The sequence below is a fragment of the Mus pahari genome, chromosome 7 (genome assembly GCF_900095145.1).
Source record: "Mus pahari chromosome 7, PAHARI_EIJ_v1.1, whole genome shotgun sequence".
NCBI classification, from domain to species: domain Eukaryota; kingdom Metazoa; phylum Chordata; class Mammalia; order Rodentia; family Muridae; genus Mus; species Mus pahari.
In genome coordinates this window covers 102,556,114-102,575,251 of record NC_034596.1, presented here as the reverse complement: position 1 = coordinate 102,575,251, position 19,138 = coordinate 102,556,114, and the positions used below count along the sequence as shown (strand labels likewise).

General features: G+C 49.1%; 1 protein-coding gene across 7 annotated transcripts in view; it reads right to left on the bottom strand.

Moving 5' to 3' along the window:
* Window positions 1-5,117: 5,117 nt before the first annotated feature.
* The window catches only part of Eml1 (EMAP like 1), a 162,427-nt gene continuing 148,406 nt past the window's right edge, over window positions 5,118-19,138 (bottom strand). For all 7 annotated transcript variants that reach the window (XM_029541178.1, XM_021201528.2, XM_029541180.1 and 4 more), the window contains 7 exons: window positions 17,323-17,390; window positions 14,644-14,732; window positions 10,374-10,471; window positions 10,172-10,259; window positions 8,485-8,580; window positions 7,622-7,752; window positions 5,118-6,604 (listed from right to left, as the gene is read on the bottom strand). In XM_029541178.1, the coding sequence (XP_029397038.1) occupies window positions 6,479-6,604; window positions 7,622-7,752; window positions 8,485-8,580; window positions 10,172-10,259; window positions 10,374-10,471; window positions 14,644-14,732; window positions 17,323-17,390 (696 nt within the window). In that variant the 3' untranslated portion in view covers window positions 5,118-6,478. The remainder of the gene's footprint in view (window positions 6,605-7,621; window positions 7,753-8,484; window positions 8,581-10,171; window positions 10,260-10,373; window positions 10,472-14,643; window positions 14,733-17,322; window positions 17,391-19,138) is intronic.

The window sequence follows — 19,138 nt, the reverse complement described above, 5'->3', positions numbered from 1 at the left end:
TCCCTGACAGGGGGATGCCCCCCCAGCTTAAGAGTGTGCCTGGCACAGGGGAAGGAAGGGAGAGAGGGAGATGAATGGACAGACAGACACAGCATGGGGTAATATATTCTACTGAGTGCCTTCCAAACCAGGAGTCTCTGGCATCAGTAGTTCCTGGAACACTTTGGGGGGATGTTCTCCAAAACTGCCTGCCCCTCAGTTTAACTGCTGCTCTGCCATTTTACAAGTGGTCTAAATAAATAGCCCTGCCAGGAGAGGCCAGGGCATTTCTAGGGTGGTAGTGCATATGGTGACTGCTCGGCTATCCTGAGCCTCACATCCGCCTGTCTGTCTGTCTGTCCCAAGCATGCTGGAAATTCTTCCACTGCTTTCCACGGATGCCTAAGCCCTGGATCTGTCTTCCTGGGGAGGGAAGGTGAACAGGATGATGGAAAGGTCCGTTTCTGAGGATTCTTTCCGATTGGCCAGTGCCAGGCACAAACCAGCAAAGACTGAAGCCAAGGAGAGGGTGACCTCCAGAACCCGAACCCAAGGGTCAGGAACACAGGATGTGTCTGGCTTGTCCCACAGCTTACTGAAAATGCAGACAGTGAACAGGCATGCTGTATCTAAGCCTGCCACTTCTGTGAACCACACAAAAACAGAGGACCACTGTGGGAGTGATGGGGGCACGTGGGGAGGTAGCTGGGCAGCGGGCTGGGTTAACCCACTCTCCTTTGCAGTAGCCATGCTCTGAGGGTCTTCTGGTCATCTTAAAGACATAGAAACTCATTTGTCCAAAAATAAAATCACAGAGCATATGGCACCAGCCTTCCCAGAGGCTGGAGGACAGACATTCAGCTTCCCAGCTCAGTTTGGGAGGTAGGATGTGGTCGGCCTGCTTTGTTATAAGCAGAAATGATATCACCCAATTCTTTCCAGGGTCTTCCATTTTGCCCAGCCTTCCTACCTATTGCCACGGTAACTCACCTACTACCAGGAACAAGAAGACAGGATTGCTTCCTTGTCTAGTAGCCTGCTGTCTTGTGGAAGCCTGTCTGTCACAGGTTCCTAAAGAAGTTGATGGAACTATGGTGCACCAGGAAAGTGCTCACACACAGTGGGTTCCCAGCTGGCACTGGGGAGGTAAAGATGAAGAAGAATGGACTCTTGTTCTGTCTCTCTCTTCCTTTTTATGCTAAGCCTGTTAGAATGTGTCTGTAACCTGTCCTGTTGCCACTGGAGCAAGTTAAGGAAGGGATGGTTTATTTTGGCTCAGAGTTGAGACAACTCACACACATTGTATCAACTGGCTATGAATATTGTGTGTTGTTCTCAATTGTTAATTGCTGTGCCCCAGGCTATCAAGACAAGTTAAATGTTACATACTCACCTGTGCAAGGGAAGGTTTGTAGCCCCCAAACTCACACTGCCTGAGTAAGGAGTGTGGCTTTTTGCATACTAAAGAGCTGGCAGCTTGACCTGGGGCAGGAGAAGAGGTAGAAGGACAGAGAGGAAAACGGAGGCAGGAGATAGAAGAGCAACGGAGAGGATGCAGTGGCAGAGAAGTCAAGTTTAGATGGGTTAGCTGAGAGTCAACCGCAGCAACAAGGGCAGCAGCCTTATGCTATACAGGTATTTCCTTTATTATTAAACCTCAAGGGGTCCCCCTCCCTCCCCCAGAAATGTTCAAGGGTTCAGTCAGTCATGGCAGGAAGCTGTAGCAGGCAAAAGCATAAGGCGGACCATCACACTGGATCTGCAATCTAGAAACAGAGTCAGCGTCTGCTAGCTCACAGTTCAGGATCCCAGCCCATGAAACGGAGCCAGCCATAGTTAAAATGAATCTCCTTACCTCAGCGAACCTAATCTAGATAATCCCTGATAGAGATGGCTAGAGATTTGTTTCCTTGGTGACTCTTAACCCTATCGAGTTGATAATGAACATTAACCATCACAATAGTTAAATATGTCCCATAACAGAGCCTTCCCACCTCCCCCCCACACACACCTGTACGTGTGGAGTGCTGATCCAACAATCAGTGCTGAGATAGAAAACATTCAGAGTTGTAGCAGGAGAAACAGCCAGCTTTCAGTCACACAAGTGTGCAGGCCTAGGCTAGGCAGCTGACATTCATTCTGCACCCTGCAGACTACATAGAGTGTGTGGTACCGTCTACACACACACACACACACACACACACACACACACACACACACACACACACACACACGCGCGCGCGCGCACCCACAGTTAGCATTGTCTCCAGCAGGTGCTTCTGAGAAGGCTCATTCAGGCCTGCAGGGCATGGCTTGGGAGAGTTGAGTCTTCTTCCTTTAGCTCTGCAACCAGTCATCAGTCATGGAGAAACCCCAGGGCAAGCTTCTTCATCCACACAGAAGGCAGCTGAGTTACTGCCCTGAGGGCTGCTAGGCAGTTGGAAAAGGACGGGTGAAGTGGAGCAGAGGGTGCCTCTCTCTGCTGCTGGCCCATTCTGAGAGACAATTTGGCAACATCCAGTGTCCACACCATAACAATCCACTCCCATCCCTCAGCAAGGAGGGGAGAGAGGATAAAGCCCACCACATAGATGCACAAAGAAACCATCTAAGGCTAGTCACGGCAGCATTGGTGATGTAGCTGAGTGTTGAACCTTGAGCCAAGATCCAGTAGAAAAGGCCTTTCAGAGGCTCCGTAGATCAAGGTACAGGTTACAGAAGGCTCCCAGGAAGCCTTATACTCCCCCATGCACATTACAGACATACGAGGTTAGGAGTTAGACATCTTCAATAGACAGGCCAGAGAGAAGGTTTAGTGGACAAAGGGGCTTGTTGCCAAGCCTGATGAGCCAAGTTCGATCCCACAGAAGAAGCGAGCTGACTCCCACCATCTGCCCTTTGACCTCCACATGTATAGGTCATGGAACATACAGGAGCAGCTGCACGTTCCCCACCCCTGGTAAATAAATATAGTAAAACATTTAAAAATATTTTTAAAAGAGTTTGGGAGGAAGATCTCCTGGGGAGTGGAGGTGGTGGAGTTGATCTGTTGGTCACACTGCCTTCCGTCCAGAAGGGAAGAGCAGGGGTCATTTCTGACTCATCCTGGGGCACATGGAGAGCGTGGCATGTGCTCCCTGCGTTTGCTGACCGTGGCGGAAAATTCCAAAGGCAAAAGAGAGCAGATCTCAGTCAGGTGCCCAGAAAAGGCTGGTGTCAGGAGTGAGGTACAGACATGAGCTCTGAACAGAAGTGAGCGTCTGCACAAGAGAGCCAAAGTGTGTTACCTCAGTCCCTGCCTAACGGCACCCACCCATCTAACAGAGGTCCAGATGGGGGACCCTCAGAGAAGGAAGTCACTCCTTAAACATGAAGCCTTTCTTTGGGTCCAAAGGCTGCAGAGATGTCAGGATCTTCCAGGAATTGTGAAGGTTCTCCTGAACAGTCAGGTTGTGCACATGTCCCCACAGAGACCACTCAGAAGAATAAAGGATTGCTTTTCTCCCCCACACAGCGCTGAGAGCAAAAAGATGGACTGTGTTCTGCTATCTTGCCACTAGGGGGCGGAATGCCTCTGACAGTGGAGCTGTCCAGGTAAACTGGAAGTTCTGTTTTGCCCAAATTTAAAGAGATGCTAACCAACACTACAATTTTCAGCGTATGGATGCTAAGACACCTACTTGTTTTTTGTTTGTTTGTTTGGTTGGTTTGGTTTTGGTTTTGGTTTTTTGAGACAGACAGGGTTTCTCTGTGTAGCCCTGGTTGTCCTGGAACTCACTCTGTAGACCAGGCTGGACTCAAACTCAGAAATCCACCTGCCTCTGCCTCCCAAGTGCTGGGATTAAAGGTATGCACCACCACTGCCCGGCGGGTTTTTTTTTTAATAATTTATTTTATTTTATATTTATTGTTTTTTTGCCTGCATGTATGTCTGTGTGAGGGTGTCAGATCTCCTGGAACTGGAGTTACAGACAGTTGTGAGCTGCCATGTGGTTGCTGGGACTTGAACCCAGGTCCTCTGGAAAAGCAGCCAGTCCTCTTAACCTCTGAGCCGTCTCTCTAGACCCCACCTACTTGTTTTTAAGCTTAGAAAACAAATTCGTTCTTGTGCCTGTGCTGCAGATTCTTTATTTTATTACATCCTTCTCTCCAGCTTCCCAAACACAAGAGGAGACAAATTAACTCCCTGGCTGCAGGATGAGAGAGCGGTGGCAAGTCATCATTGTGTGCTATATGAACAATAAACAAATACTATCTGTAAAGCTAACCCTGGACCATTTAAACATGGTACCATAGCAATAGTGCTATTTAATACTATTTATAAACAATCGCTATATAACATACTTAATGCTGTGATGGTTGGATATATATATGTATATGTACGTGTGTGTATGTAATGTTATTATCTTCATAGCTAATAAAATATAGAATAATATTATGCAAGTATGTATCCAACATGAAATGTGTACATCTCCCCTTGATTTCTAAGTTGGTTGTGTCTGTATGTCAAATGTTCCTCACAGGTTTCGAATGCCTGATCACTAGCTGATGCGGCGATTTCAGGGAGTTCTGGGATCTCTAATGGATGGAGCTTCACTAGAGGCAGCAGTCACTGAGGGTGGCCCTTAGATGGCTGGCGTCTCTGGTCTCTTCCTCCTCATTCTGTTTCCCAACCACCAGACCTCAAAGGTGCTTCTCTAACTTGCTCCCTTCGACATGGCATTCTTCCCAAATGCCTAGGGCCAAATGACAGTGGCCTAAGTCAAGTCCTACCTCCCTGAGGTGGTATTCAGTCCTGATGATGCCAAATGAGCCACTATGCAAGTTGCCACGGGTCTCTTCCCCTTCCTTGATACCTAATTATTCCTTCAACTGTCAATTAAAAGCGGCCATTTTGCCATTATTTACACAGACAAACTAACAATTGGACTGGCTTATTAAGCCTAGGTGATTAAGGCAATAAGTTAAGTCAATCCCTTTAGAGTTGTCTGGGCTGATGAAGGCTTCCACACTGTATGCAGAACAGAACTCCGTGTGCAAGGGATCCATGGGAGTGAGCCCTCTGATGGGGACCAGGATGTAGTGTGGATCCTATCTAATTTTAAATACTTTAATTTACATACTTTCAGAAACGTAGGTCAATAAAAAACTCACTTTTCAGATTTTATTTCCTTATAGAATATATTTGATAAGGATACATACAAACAGCTTCATCTTGAGTCACGTTGTTTTCTGGCACCCTGTCCTTTCATGGCAGGCTAGAGACAGCAAGGGAGATGTCTTAAATGTCGTCCTTCATCACTGTAAACAGCCAGTGCTATAGAGTTCAGGTAACTCAACTCACTCACTCGAGTAAATGAGTTTACTAAAATCAGTCTCAGCATCTGTCCTTAAGTCTGTTTGTGATTCCTCTATTTAAAGATCCGAGATACAGTCCCCAATGTAAACAATCAGTTCAATCTGTCACACACCGGGTAAGGCCTTCTCGACACCTTCAGACCCTACCCACCTTCTACCCAGCAGAGCAGTTTCCGTCTGTATGCTGCATGCTGTCCGTGCACGAGTCAGGGAAGGAAACCGGCTTACACCCAGAGCCTCGGAGGCGCTGCACTCTACAGGCTGCCTCTATACTGAAGAGAGTCCCTTTCCGACTTGACCCGCTCGGTTGGGTACAAATGTACAGTGTCCAGAGCACACACAGCAAGGCCCAGCCTTGGGCATTTTATCGTAAGTCGTTAAACTCTCTACGAGGACAATACCGTATCATGCCATCAGTATGCAGAGAGTGATGGCTAAATGTCTCGCTGTGAATTGGGGCACATGAACAGAGACGGGGTGCAGTTTGTGGAGGTGCTGAAGAAACTGGCTGTGTCCTCAGGCGGGACAGTCTACGCAGTGCGTGGAAGCACCTGTAGACCCACGGAAGCTCGGGGTTCTGTAGTTCAAACTGCTTAACCAGAGAGAGCACAACCCCCTTTTTGCCAGCCTCCCAAAGGGAGGAGTTAATGGGATTTTAGTTACATGGCCAAGGAAAGTCTGGCATTTGCAGTCCTGATTCAGCTGGGCAAATCAGTTACATAATTTATCCTTTTAGGACCAATTAGTCAACAACGACCCCAGTTCCCAGTTCCGTACTTCATTATCATAAATATCTGACTTAACAAGGTGAAGCAGTGAAGACTATATACAATATTTTAAAAGGCATTCTGTGACCATTTTTGAAGAGTTCATAGAAAAGTGTCTATAAGGATACACCAGTCCCTTCTGCTGATGCCATGTAAACCTTGGGAACTTCCTTTACCCAACATGCATTCTATCCTGCCCTATATAACAAAAGTGGACACACAACTGCTTATCTGGTGTGACACACACTGGCTCCCCAACTAAGGTAACTGGTAGAGGGACAGTTTTCCTGAGGTTTGTTAAGAGTCTGTAGACAAAACAGAAATCACAGTGACCAAGCGGAACTTGAGTCTGTCTCCTCGGGCTCCCACGGGGACTAAATGACCCGCCACTGCATGATGCTTGTGTCCTTCCCACCCGTGGAGATAAGGTGGCTGTCTTCACAGAGGAAGTCCACGTTGGTGACGTGACTGCTGTGTCCACTGTAGATGTGGCTTGGAGCCTGGAAAAGCATGACAAGGAGAAAAGCTTACACAGAGCTGACCGTGGCCCCAGGAAACCCCTCAGCGCTAATCAGTCTAAAACTCCGTTATTGCCCCCCTTGTAAGCTGCTCATCTCTGTGCATCAGCTTTGTGTGTGAGACTCAAGAGGGGTACAGAAATAAGCCCCCGGGATGAAGACCAGCACATGATAGGCCTGAAATCAAGTAGGGCGATTTCAGAGGACTGCACCAGGCATGAGCCAACCCTAGAGAGGCAGGGTCTTCTGCCTGAAAAATGTTCAGATTCACAAAGGCCAGGAAGGTAATCTAAGCATAGGGTTGGTCAGCTCAGCAGAGCTAGAGTAAGCATGGGGAGATAGGGAGTAGGTAGGTAGAGGGTGTGTGTGTGTGTGTGTGTGTGTGTGTGTGTGTCAGTGTCAGGGTGAAGCCCATATAGCTGCAGAGGTAGACATACCAGATATAAAAAGTTTTGTAGTCAGGCGTGGTGGTACACGCCTTTAAGCCTAGCACTCGGGAGGCAGAGGCAGGCGGATTTCTGAGTTCGAGGCCAGCCTGGTCTACAGAGTGAGTTCCAGGACAGCCAGCGCTACACAGAGAAACCCTGTCTCGAAAAATTAAAAAAAAAAAAAAAAAAAAAAATTTAAAGTGCATTCACACTGCAGATCAAGATCCGTGTGAGTGGTGGCTCATGCCTTTAATCCCAGCACTTGGGAGGCAGAGGCAGGCGGATTTCTGAGTTCGAGGCCAGCCTGGTCTACAGAGTGAGTTCCAGGACAGCCAGCGCTACACAGAGAAACCCTATCTTGTAAAACTTAAAAAAAAAAAAAAAAAAAAGTTTTGTAGATCATGTCTGGGTTGAGGTTTGTGGTGGGGGAACCCCAGAGGTTTCAGGCAGCAGATTAGCAGGGTCATATGCAGCCAGCCCTCACCCACAGTTCATTTCCATTTGGCTTTCGGACAGGTCAGACCGTCGGTCCGTGCCCTGTAAGAAAGGTGGTGAACGACCAAAGCCTCACCCTGAACTGTGAGCACGGGTATGAGAAGAGGTGCACTTTGCCGAAGTCGTCGCCTGTGCACAGGAGTTTTCTCTCGTGGGCCCGGCAGGCGGCGTTGATGTCTGTCCCATCGGAGCCCTCCGGCCACACTCCTGGAACAGAGCACAGACAGCACTGCGAACTTCAGAGCCTGGAGAATAGGGGCACTGTGTCCTGGGAGAGGCTTCTGGTTGAGAGCGTTGTATCTTAGAGGACCAAGTGCATGCCAGCGCCTCCATAGACAGAACACCAGGAAATAGGGAAACGCTACACTGAGAGGACTTAGGAATTCCTACCAGCTGACTGACTCCTGATTGCTCCGACTGTACCACCCCATTGTGAACTATTTGTGAATGTATTCCTAAGATGAGCTTTGAAAGAAGTAAAAGTTGTAGGCTAAGGGTCAAAGAATATAATAATCTTACAAGCTGTAGCAAGTAAGCCAAGTGCTGTGTGGTTCATGTGGGTACAACACCAACCACATAACCACTGGGGGAGGGCTGTCCTATGCCTTGGGAAGGGTTAATCACCCCCCTCAGCCTGAGCCTGGGAGCTGAGGAGATTGTGTATCATGGCCCCAGGTGGGAACAGAAGAGATGAACAAAACTGAAAGTGGTGGGGCCAGGGTTCGAGTCCTGGCACCTCCATGGCAGCTCACAACTATGGGTAACTCCAGTGGGGACCTGATGCCCTCTTTAGTTTCCACAGGCACTGTACTTACACAAAAGCAAAATGTTCATACCAATAAACAATTAAAAATAAATCCTTAAAGACTGGAGAAGGTATGGCCTCATGCACTAGAGTACATTCAAACTTCAAAGGCAATGACATACGCGGACCCCTACCAAAGACGTGGAATCCCAAGGTGCAGGTATAGGTGGCCCACTCGATGTCCCTTGTGGTTTCCACACTCACGACTTGCTTACAGGCAGACGGAACCCCTGGAGGAAGCAACAGCTTTGTGATTTCTCAGCTGAGGCCCCAGCTGTCCTGGAGTCAGGCAATGTCCTCAGAGCCATGCCCCACAGGGAAGACCACCCACCTTCCCACCCATGGGAGCACAGCCATGCCCCACAGGGAAGACCACCCACCTTCCCACCCATGGGAGNCAGGGAAGACCACCCACCTTCCCACCCATGGGAGCACAGCCATGCCCCACAGGGAAGACCACCCACCTTCCCACCCATGGGAGCACAGCCATGCCTATCAGGGAAGACAACCCACCTTTCCACCCATGGGAGCACAGCCATGCCCCACAGGGAAGATCACCCACCTTCCCACCCACGGGAGCACAGCCATGCCCATCAGGGAAGACCACCCACCTTCCCATGAGTACAGTGTACACAGCTGTTAGTTTGTCTGGGAATGGGTGCAAATCTGGGTCTCAGGAGGGTCTGCCTTTCAGTACTCCATGTCTCTGAGACTCTGCTCCCTTCCACCAGCCTGGCTTCTCCCATTGACCAGTAGTCTTTGGCTCCTAGCTTCCTATTACTCAGTGTCCTTATTACAGATGTGTGTATGCACACTAGACACACACACACACACACACACACACACACATGTCCCTCATCCCTCAGCCTCTTCAACTCTGAGGCAGGAAACCACTTTCAGTGAGTGCCAAGGCTCCGGGGTGATCTGTCTGTTTGCCAAGTGACTCTCACTGGGGCCTATGTGCCCGTGTCTGGGTAGGTATTAGACACAGGCTCATCCCCATAGCACCTGCCTGCTTGGGCACCTGTGTCAGGCGGGACCCAAGAAGGAGGGACCTCCCTCTTGGAACTGGCTCTCTCTCCCCCCTGCCTTTCCCAGGCTCCTTAGCAAGTGGGCAATAGCCTTGGCAGTGTAACTTCTTCCCTGCACACTGCCTTTCTGCACCCCTCAACCCCTGCTGCTGGCATCTGATCCTCTAGTCATAAGGTTTTTTTTTTTTTTTTTAAAATCTATACAAAGGGATGAGCCTGAAAGTGTCAGAAAATACTACTGTGGATCATGAGAAAGCCAGGCAAACAGCCGTGTGCGTCCTAAGTGGCATCCTATGGGTGGAGGTCGGGGTGCTCTCACATCCCATGACTCCCCCCACCCCAGGACCCCCTCCGTTCTGCCCAGAGCATGGCATGTAGCAGGGACTCTGTAAATGCTTCCTTTTGCATCCTCCCAGGCACAGAGATGCCCTAAGGCAGGCTGGAAGAAAGGGTCCAGGGGCTTTGATTCACTGAAATGGGAGGGACTCTGTGGTCTCTGCCTGCTTGGGGGTAGGTACCTTTACTAGGGTCACTCATCCTGTGACTGTGGGACTGTCCCACCTCTAGGACCTCTGCACAGGGCTCGCCTGCTTCTTCCCCAGGGTGGGTCCCGCTCTTCAACAAGGCCCCTCCCAGTCAGGAAGACTCCAAGAGGCTGTAAGGCCAACTCCTCATGTCACAAAGGACACCGAGGGACGGAGAGGGCCTCACCCCACACGGGCCCATGGGAGTGTCAGAGTGAGTGTCCTGTGTAATCTAAACCCTGACAAGCCTGTTGCCTGTTACTCACAGTAGAGGATCTCGTAGTCCCCAGAATTTGACACCAGGAATTGCGAGTTCACGGACCAGTCCAAGTGGGTGATGAAGCTGGAATGGCCCTGGGAGAGGAGAACACTGGGTAAGTTTCTCTTGCCTTTCTGAGCCTGGCGGATGCTATGCTGCTGCAAAGAACTGACCACATAAGCAACCCCAGGAAACAGAAAAAAACGTACGGAGCACTTGCCAACTCGTGTGTACTTCCTTCCATTGTCGGTAACTCCATATATGTAGATGCAGTTGTCATGTGAGCCGATTGCTAAGAAGTTCCCATCTGCAGAAACAGGACAGATGCAAATGTGACATCAGGGTGACATCACTTGTCCTTAAGAGGAAAGGCTGGGGCAGACTCAGACCAATTCATAAACTACTCAAAAAGGGAAACATTGTTTTTTAATGTATCTTATACTGCTTTCAAAGTTCTCATTTGAAAAATACCCATAGGATCCTGATTATAAGAGGCTGGTAAAAGTTTATAAAATCTTTTCTTTCAAATTTCTAAATTATAATTTTTAGATTTATTGATTTTTATGTATGTGTATTTTGTCCACGTGTATGTTTGTATATGTGTTTACCGTGTACATGCAGTGGCTGAGGTGGCCAGAAGAGGGCATCAGACCCCTTGGAACTGAAGTTACAGATGGTTACAAGCTGCCATGTCGGTGCTGGGAATTGAGCCCAGATCCTTTGTAAGAGCAGCTAGTGTTCTTAACCACTGAGCCCTAAATGTATAACTTTACAAATAGTATAAAATAGTATAAAACCCTTTCCTAGCCGTCCCTCTCTCCAGCCTTGCAGAATGGAGACCCAGTTGCTTAGCCTCCATAGCCACAGCCCTCCTCGCAGAGCCCAGATGCTACAGGCTTTCCCGTATCTTCCTGGGGCTCCACCTCAGTGGCATCTCCTCCTGTGTCAAGGAAGTCTGGGCTGCTGGGCTGCAGTGCTGGTGCTGAAATGCTAGACAAGGCATTTGGTAAGGGTGACAGAGCCCTTCCTGTAGCTGCCCAACAAGCAGCTAAAGTTGATGACAACTAAGACAGGAAGAACGGAGCCCGGAGACTAGTTCAAAAACTGCCAGCATTTCCTGAGCAGGACCAGGAGAGAAGGCGGGAGGCAACATCAGAACGGCGGCCTCAAATTGTTGGGAGGGGTGCAGAGGATGGAGTGAGGGATGACGGGTTCCTCCAGCCAGCCTGCTACAGGCAAGTTCTGGCTCTTGCTGACCATCCATCCCTGTCCATGAAGCATGTGCAGACTTTCTTACACAGCCCTCAGCCAGGCTCACTAGACAACCTTTGGAAAGTCCCTGGCAGCCATTGCCATATGCCACTACTTCACCGAGTTCTGTCCCCACAGGAGGACTGCACAAGGTGGCATGGCCCAGGAAATGGTATTTTAGGATGTCCTAGCAAAGTAGGGAGGAGGGCAAGATCAAAACAGCCTAAATAGTCTGAGAGCCGGAAGGGAGAGAGGGCAGGCATATTTGCTGGGGGACGGGTACTACAGAAGCTGGGGTGCTGGGAAGAACATCCATCCTGCTGCCTCTGAGCAGGGCCAGGGAGCTATGGAAATGGAGTGAGGACCTGTCCCTGCACTAACTCCATCTGTTATGACCGCAGCTCTCTGCACTGACAAGCGCACACAGAATCAATACAAAGTTGAGAACAGAGAATGCATGTGAGGAACTGGGAAGCATCTATGAGCTGAAAACACAAATCAAATGTCTGAGATGGGGCTCGGGCGGTGCGGGGGGGGGGGATGTCTGAGATGGGGCTCGGGCGGTGAGGGGGGGATGTCTGAGACGGAGCTCGGGCAGTGAGGGGGGGGGGGAATTTATAGCTCCAAGCATCTGTACCAGGAAAGAACGTTATCCCATAAATAACCTATGTGTTTGCCTTCAGAATCGGAAAAGCAGGAACTCAACATAAATAAACCAGAGAGGGGAAAAAAAGGAAATAAATCCCAGGACAGAAAAATAGTAAGAAAACCCACCAATGTCACACGGAATTGGCTCATTGCAAACAGAATTCAGCAAGACTGACGTCAGCTTTGTCCAGCTCACCGAGCCAACAGGAGAGAGGACATTAGTTTCAGGCATCAAGGATGAGAGACAGACCCCTTGCAAGTAGCCTTGGATAAGCCACAAGGATTATAATCGAATGCTGTACATGTTGGTGCTGACAAATTACAGAATGCAGACAAAGCAAGTCCCAAATAGATGGGTGTCACTAAACTGCCTCAAAAAGCAAAGACTCAAAATAAAGTTACGTTCTTTAAAGGGCATCACTTCAGTTGTTAAAAACCTCCCCAAAGCTGGGTGTGTGGTGCACACCCACTGTCCCAGCAGGCAGGATAGACTGTTAGAAGTCTTAGGCTGGGGTAGGCCACCGCAGTCAAGTGTATACCAGTGATGATTACATATCAAGACCCTGGGGCTGGAGAGGTGGCCTAGCACTTAAGAGCACTGGCTGCTCTTCCAGAGGTCCTTAGTTCAATTCCCAGCAACCACATGGTGGCTCACAACCATCTGTAAAGGGATCTGATGCCCTCTTCTAGTGTGTCTGAAGACAGCTACAGTGTACTCACATACATAAAATAAAAATAAATCTTAAAAAAAAAAAGACCCTGCATCCAAACCAAACCAACATATGTATACACAAATACCAAGGTTAGTGAGTTCCAGACTCTGCCTCTCCCTCTCCTCCCCCCTCCCTCGCTCCCTCCCTTCCTCCTTTTCTCCTTCCTATAATTATATTTCACACACTCAGAAAACAGGAGGACATGCCTCATCATACTCTATAAGGCCAATAGCATTTTACTAATGACAACATCACAGTAACTAACACTACATACCAACGCTCCTCACAAACTTGAATGCAAAACCCTTCACAAAACAGGAACAACTTAGAAAAGACCTGAAACATGCCAACAGTATTTTATTAGAGGAATGTAAAGCTGGTTGAATGTTGCAAAGTTAATATGCTGCATTTAAAGGTGACAAATGCACCTTCTCCACTTTCTTTGGTTTTTTTTTGTTGTTGTTGTTTTGTTTTTTTGTTTTTTTGTTTTTTTTTTTTATCTAAGACAGGGTCTTGCTATGTAGCCCTGGCTATCCGGGAACTCTATGTAAACCAAGCTGGGCTTGAGCTCCCAGAGTTCCTCCTGCCTCTGCCTCCCGAGTGCTGGGACTACAGGCGTGCACGACCCCACCAAGGTTCCATATCTTTTCACATGTCCCATCTTAACAGACGTAGAAAAGCATTTGACAAGTTCTAACACTTCTTATGCCGAGACCAAGCCAGACAGTAGAGAACATTCCTGTGAGAAGTGGCATCTCTGTCCCTGAAGAGCAAACACTGAGAGAAAAACGAGAGAGTCCGCCTGACCACCCCTGTTCACACTTTACTAGAGGAACCAGCTACGCAGTGAAGGAGATATAAAGGCCTCTGGATCCAAAGACACCGTAAACATTTTATTTACAGATGATCTAACATTGTAGGAGAAAGATCCCAGGGATTTATACATTCATAATTATACATAAACCACACATGCACATGCACCACAGTACACACGTGAACATTAAAAAATAACAGGAAGTCGGGCATGGTGGCGCACGCCTTTAATCCCAGCACTTGGGAGGCAGAGTCAGGCGGATTTCTGAGTTCGAAGCCAGCCTGGTCTACAAAGTGAGTTCCAGGATAGCCAGGGCTACACAGAGAAACCCTGTCTTGAAAAACCAAAAACCAAAAACCAAAAAAAAAAAAAGAAGAAGAAGAAGAAGAAGAAGAAGAAGAAGAAGAAGAAGAAGAAAAACCAAAAACCAAAAACCAAAAACCAAAAACAAAACCAAGCAGGAATAAATCTAGAAGAATAAACTTTTCAAAAGGGCTAGGAGATAGATCATCGAGACTCACACCTGCACGGCCCATGTGACGGCTCGAGACGCCTCCCTAGTCCCCGGAACCTCTGAACTACACGTTTGTAATGCACTAACAGCATGTATCTTGGAGGGGCATGAAGGCAGCAGAGCAATCCTGAGTGGTAATGAGGTGGGAGACTCACCCTGACACCTTGTCTAATTCTGTGTTTGAGATAATCTGTAAGATAAGTGGAGTGTAATGCTGCACGCCTTTAATCCCAGCACTTGGGAGGCAGAGGCAGGTGGATCTCTAGGAGTTCAAGGCCAGCCTGGTCTATAGAGTGAGTTCCAGGGCAGCCAGGGCTACACAGAGAAACCCTGTCTCAAAAAGCCAGAGAGAGGACTAGACAGTGGGTGGGGGATTTGTAATACAAAGTTAAAGCACAGCTGCACAGTGACACAAAGGTTCGCTGTCTAGTAAACCCTCCACACCACATGCTTAAGTGAAGTCCCTTGGTGGAGCTTTGTCAACCTGTTTCTTGTACAGAACTGCATTCTTTGTGAGAATTTGAAAGCTGAATTCTGACCTGGAGAATACCGCATCACGGACAGCTGCTCATTCCCATCCGTGTGGACGGTGACCAAGTCCTTTGTTTCTGTGTCAAACACAAACCACCTGTCGTAAACATGAGAGAAACGCTGTGAGCTGTTCGGTGAAATGCAAGGCTGTTCCAACAGCAGAAGTCTGCTCATCAGGGGGCCGTGTAAACCCCTTTAGCTCTTACTTAAGGACCCCCCCCCCACACACACACCCAGCTTTCTCTACAGAAAGGAACCGCATCTCAACAAACGCTCGAAGCTCTTCAGAGGTTACCACTGATGGTTTTCTCTGGGACATGTATGTGCGTGGGAAGCAGGAAAGCTGTGGGCAGGAAGGCGTATGAACTGGGCACTAGGGCATATAGGAGCTGCAGCAGAGAGCTAGCTGTGGGCATGAGGTGCCTGCCCTAGAGCTCTGGGCCAGGGTGAGGAGCAGAAAATGGTGTGTTAAGTATCGGAATGATGGCGCTCACAGGCCACGGCTGTGACTCCCGGCTACTGTAGTCTCAGACCTGGATGACAGATGCAGAGGTACTGCCTTCCGCAACACCATTCTGGGCCTAACTACCCACGCACGGCAGCTTCGTGGAACTTATATATTGCTTCCAGCTGGGATTTCTTGCATGTGTGACAACCATTTACCTTAGATCTCACTGAGGCTGGCACATAGCACACACACTAGGGTTAGCCAGAGTTGTACACAGAGTGGTAGCGTTAGGTCTTATGTCAGAGAGTGTAACATTAAGTCACAAGTGCCATCCATTCCACCCTAGGATGCTTCAATTACGAATTCTGTCACATGCCATCTGTCAGCAGATAGATGATGGTGATGTTTATCTTGTAGGGCCTACTGAATTAAATCTTTGACGCCTCAAAGAGAGTTAAATGGAAGATGGTATGTATATTTGTGGGTGAGTCCCTACGTGTGTACAAGAGTGACTGTGTGTGGACTTTTTTACACAAGTGCAGTACCAGAGGACACCAGCAGAGGGTGCCAGATCTCCCAGAAAGATGGAGTTAAGGGATGGTTGTGAGCTTCCTGATGTGGGTTGGGGGTGGGGTCGGGAGGGGAACGGGAGGGGAACGGGAGGGGAATGGGAGGGGACAAACCTGGGTCCTCTGAAAGAGCAGTTTGTGCTCTTAACTGCTAAGTCGTCTCCCCAGCTCCCCACTAGCATTAGTGGCTGTCCCCACATGTAGAAAAGCAGATCCAGAGTGCAATGGGGTTTTTTTGTTTGTTTGTGTTTTTGGTTTTTGGTTTTTTTTGCAAAGGACTATGGGAGGGAACATCTCAGACCATACACCTGGAGCTACAACAGACTCAGTCCCTCCTCAGGTCCCTCCTCAGCCAGGGGGCTGCTCGCTGTACTTCCACTAACCCTTCGCCAACCTCAGTCCTGAAAATACTGAATGGAACAATCTAGACACTTTTCATAACTTTTACATTGTGTCTGTTCCAAGGAGAGTATTCCGTTCATGTCATCTCCATAAGGAACTGAGTCCTTTGACCCCTTCTCAGGAGGGGACGGGGGCAGCAGTCCAGCACAACCAGACATCTCGATACAGATGTGTATGTGTAGGATGTCTATGGTCACAACGGGTCCTCTGACTATTAGTTAGTGTTGTTCAGCTTTCTGAGCCGAATCACTCAGTTAAGTCTGATCACAGGCATGTATGAGAGAGCTAGGTTATATGGGTTTCCGTACAACATTTCCAGACATCCAGCAGGAGTCTCGGTCCACCGCCCTTGAGGGCTGCTCTGTTGAGTCAGGCTACAGAGAAGCTCAGTCAAGCACTGCACGCAGTGAAGCCAGCCGCGGCTCTCACCTGCAAGGCAGTGTCCCTGTGTACATGGCTTTCTCAGTCATCGGTGTTGGTGGTATCACCGTATCTCACAGACGAGAAAGACAGTCGGAGAGTGTGCGTAACTGGCTCACAGGCTCACTGCTGCTACGTGGAGGAGGATGCGGGACAAGCTCAGATCTACTACTGCGCACTGCACAGTGGAAGAGGCTGGTGAGAGGAGGCTGAGTCTGAACATGAGAACATGGATCTGGGAACTTTCCCCAGTGCTGAAAGCCTCTCTAGCCGAGAAAGCGGGCCTCCTTTCTCGGTGCCTTGCGATGCTTTCTTGCCCATTTCAAAAGCGGAGGCTCCTGCTGTAGGCTCTAGGGCAGCGGTTTTCAACCCGCCTAACCCTTTAATACAGTTCCTCATGTTGTGATGACCCAAGCCATAACATTTTTTTCACTGCTACTTCATAACTGTAATTTGGCTATGGTTATGAACCACAATAGAAGTATCTGTGCTTTTCCATGGTCTTTGGGGGTCATGACCCATACAGGCTGAGAACCACTGCTCTAGAGCAGGATTCTGGGAGCTCTCTAGAGCCTCTGAACTGGAGGCAGATGCGGTGGGGTGAGGGTGAAGCTGGGGAGGAGATGTGTTGACAGATCCGGCTTCCCTCCAGGTTTCAATTGGGAAGGACTCAGTTTCACTTTTGAGTTTTGACTGATTTCTCAGGAAATGACCAGAACCAAGGACACGCAGCCAAAGCTGCCATGCCCCTGCCCCCGCCCCAGGGAGGCTCAGACGTCTCACTGCTCCCCACAACTCTGTGGGCATAGTCTGTTCCGGGGCAGCGGCAGGGAAGGGTGGGTGCTTACCTCCCAGTCAGTGTCCCCACTGCAACCACAGACCCAGAAGGATGAAAACCAGAGGACTGAGCTGGGTCCTAGAATAGGTTAAAGGAAAGTGTAAATATGTGGCCAGACAGACAGACAGCACAAACCCACCCGGGTCGTGTTCTTCTCAGATGCCGCAGCTCTGTTTGAAAAGCCTATTTTCTTCCTATAAGAGGCACAGGCCTACTTGGGTCCCTGTCACACTTCCATCACAACATATGCCTGCCTTTGGAGTTTCTTTGTCCACCCTATAATCTGTCCTATCTACAGTAATCACAAAAGGCAGGCAGGTGAGTGCTCTTTTCTGGGCCATAGTTTGCACATCTGGATCTCTCTCTGTCCTCTGGCTCCATAGGAAGCTGCTGGTCAAAGGCGTGCTTGGTTTATCTGGGAGTACAACCACCGAATACCGCCAGGGCGGGAGTGGAAATTGGAGTCACAGAGATGCTACTAGATAAATTGAAACCACAAGAGCAGATAAAGACTCCAGATGCAAGCCTCACCATCTTTAACCACTTCCTACAGAGGTAGTTATCATTAAGCCAGTATGCTGGCAGATCCCAAGTGACTTTGACCAAACCCAACAAGCTGCTTCTGTGAACAAGCTCACCAGAACCACACAGCTGCTTTCATATGGAGGTGTGGAGAGGCGAAGGGTCCCACCCAAAGTCTTGGGGAGGGTGGACAGAGGATCTGGGAGATTGCAGGGCTGGAGTTCCAGGTCTGGTTCCCAAGTTTTGTTAGGCCAAAGCAGTTAACTGTCTGGCAAGGGGCAGGGAGGTGGAGTGTCAGGGTGCTCAGCAGGCAGCCATGTCCACGGAACCACAAGGGTGCTGCTGTCCCTGACGACCTCTGCTGTGGGAGTGTCTACCCTCAGTTCTGGTGCTCAGCTGGCTGCAGGGACCAGAACCCAGTGACAGCCTTCACTGAAAGTGGAGGACAAGGGAACCAGAGCCAGTCTTGGGCTGTTGGAAATACCAGCAGCTTTCCAGGGAATGAGGGGATGATACTGGGTATGGCAAAAGGGCTGTTTCCTTATGTGGGGTGTGTGAGCTGTCAGAATGCAGGCGACCCAGCGAGGTTGCTTGCGGTTCATGCCTTCGATGGAATGACACAGCCTGGGTTTGGGAGTCAGCCTGAGCAGTGTAGCTGAGCCACATACTTTACACGTGGACAAGCGTTTCCCCTGCACCAATGTGCATGCCTGGTAAACCCCAGAGATCAGAAAAAGGTGTCAGAGATCCTGAACTGGAGTTACAGATGATTGCAAATTGTCATGTAGGTGCTGGGAACCAAACATAGTCCTCTATCACAGGGCCACCCCCATCTCCTGCTTACTAACTGCATGACCTTTACAAGTAACTCAGCCACTCCCTTCCCCATCTCCTGATCAATAGAGTCAGAGCAAAGTTAAAGTTCTTCAACCCGAAGGTCCAGGGTGGGATGGTGCAACGCATTCACAGCTGGGGTGCCCACAGCTCAAGAATACAAGCCTGATTTCCACACAGAGGAAGGGATTTTGTCTCTCTGATAAGAAATCTGTGTTTCCCCTGTGGAGTTCAAAATGTATGCTCTGCCTTTGCCACCAAACTCCAGAGAGAAATGGAGCTGCATATTCACAGTGTGGCTGGTAACGCTGTGTAAGATGTGCCATCACAGGACACGGGACATTCATGGGGCTTCCAGAGAGAAATGGAGCTGCATATTCACAGTGTGGCTGGTAACCCTGGGTAAGATGTGCCATCACAGGACACGGGACATTCATGGGGCTTCCAGAGAGAAATGGAACTGCATATTC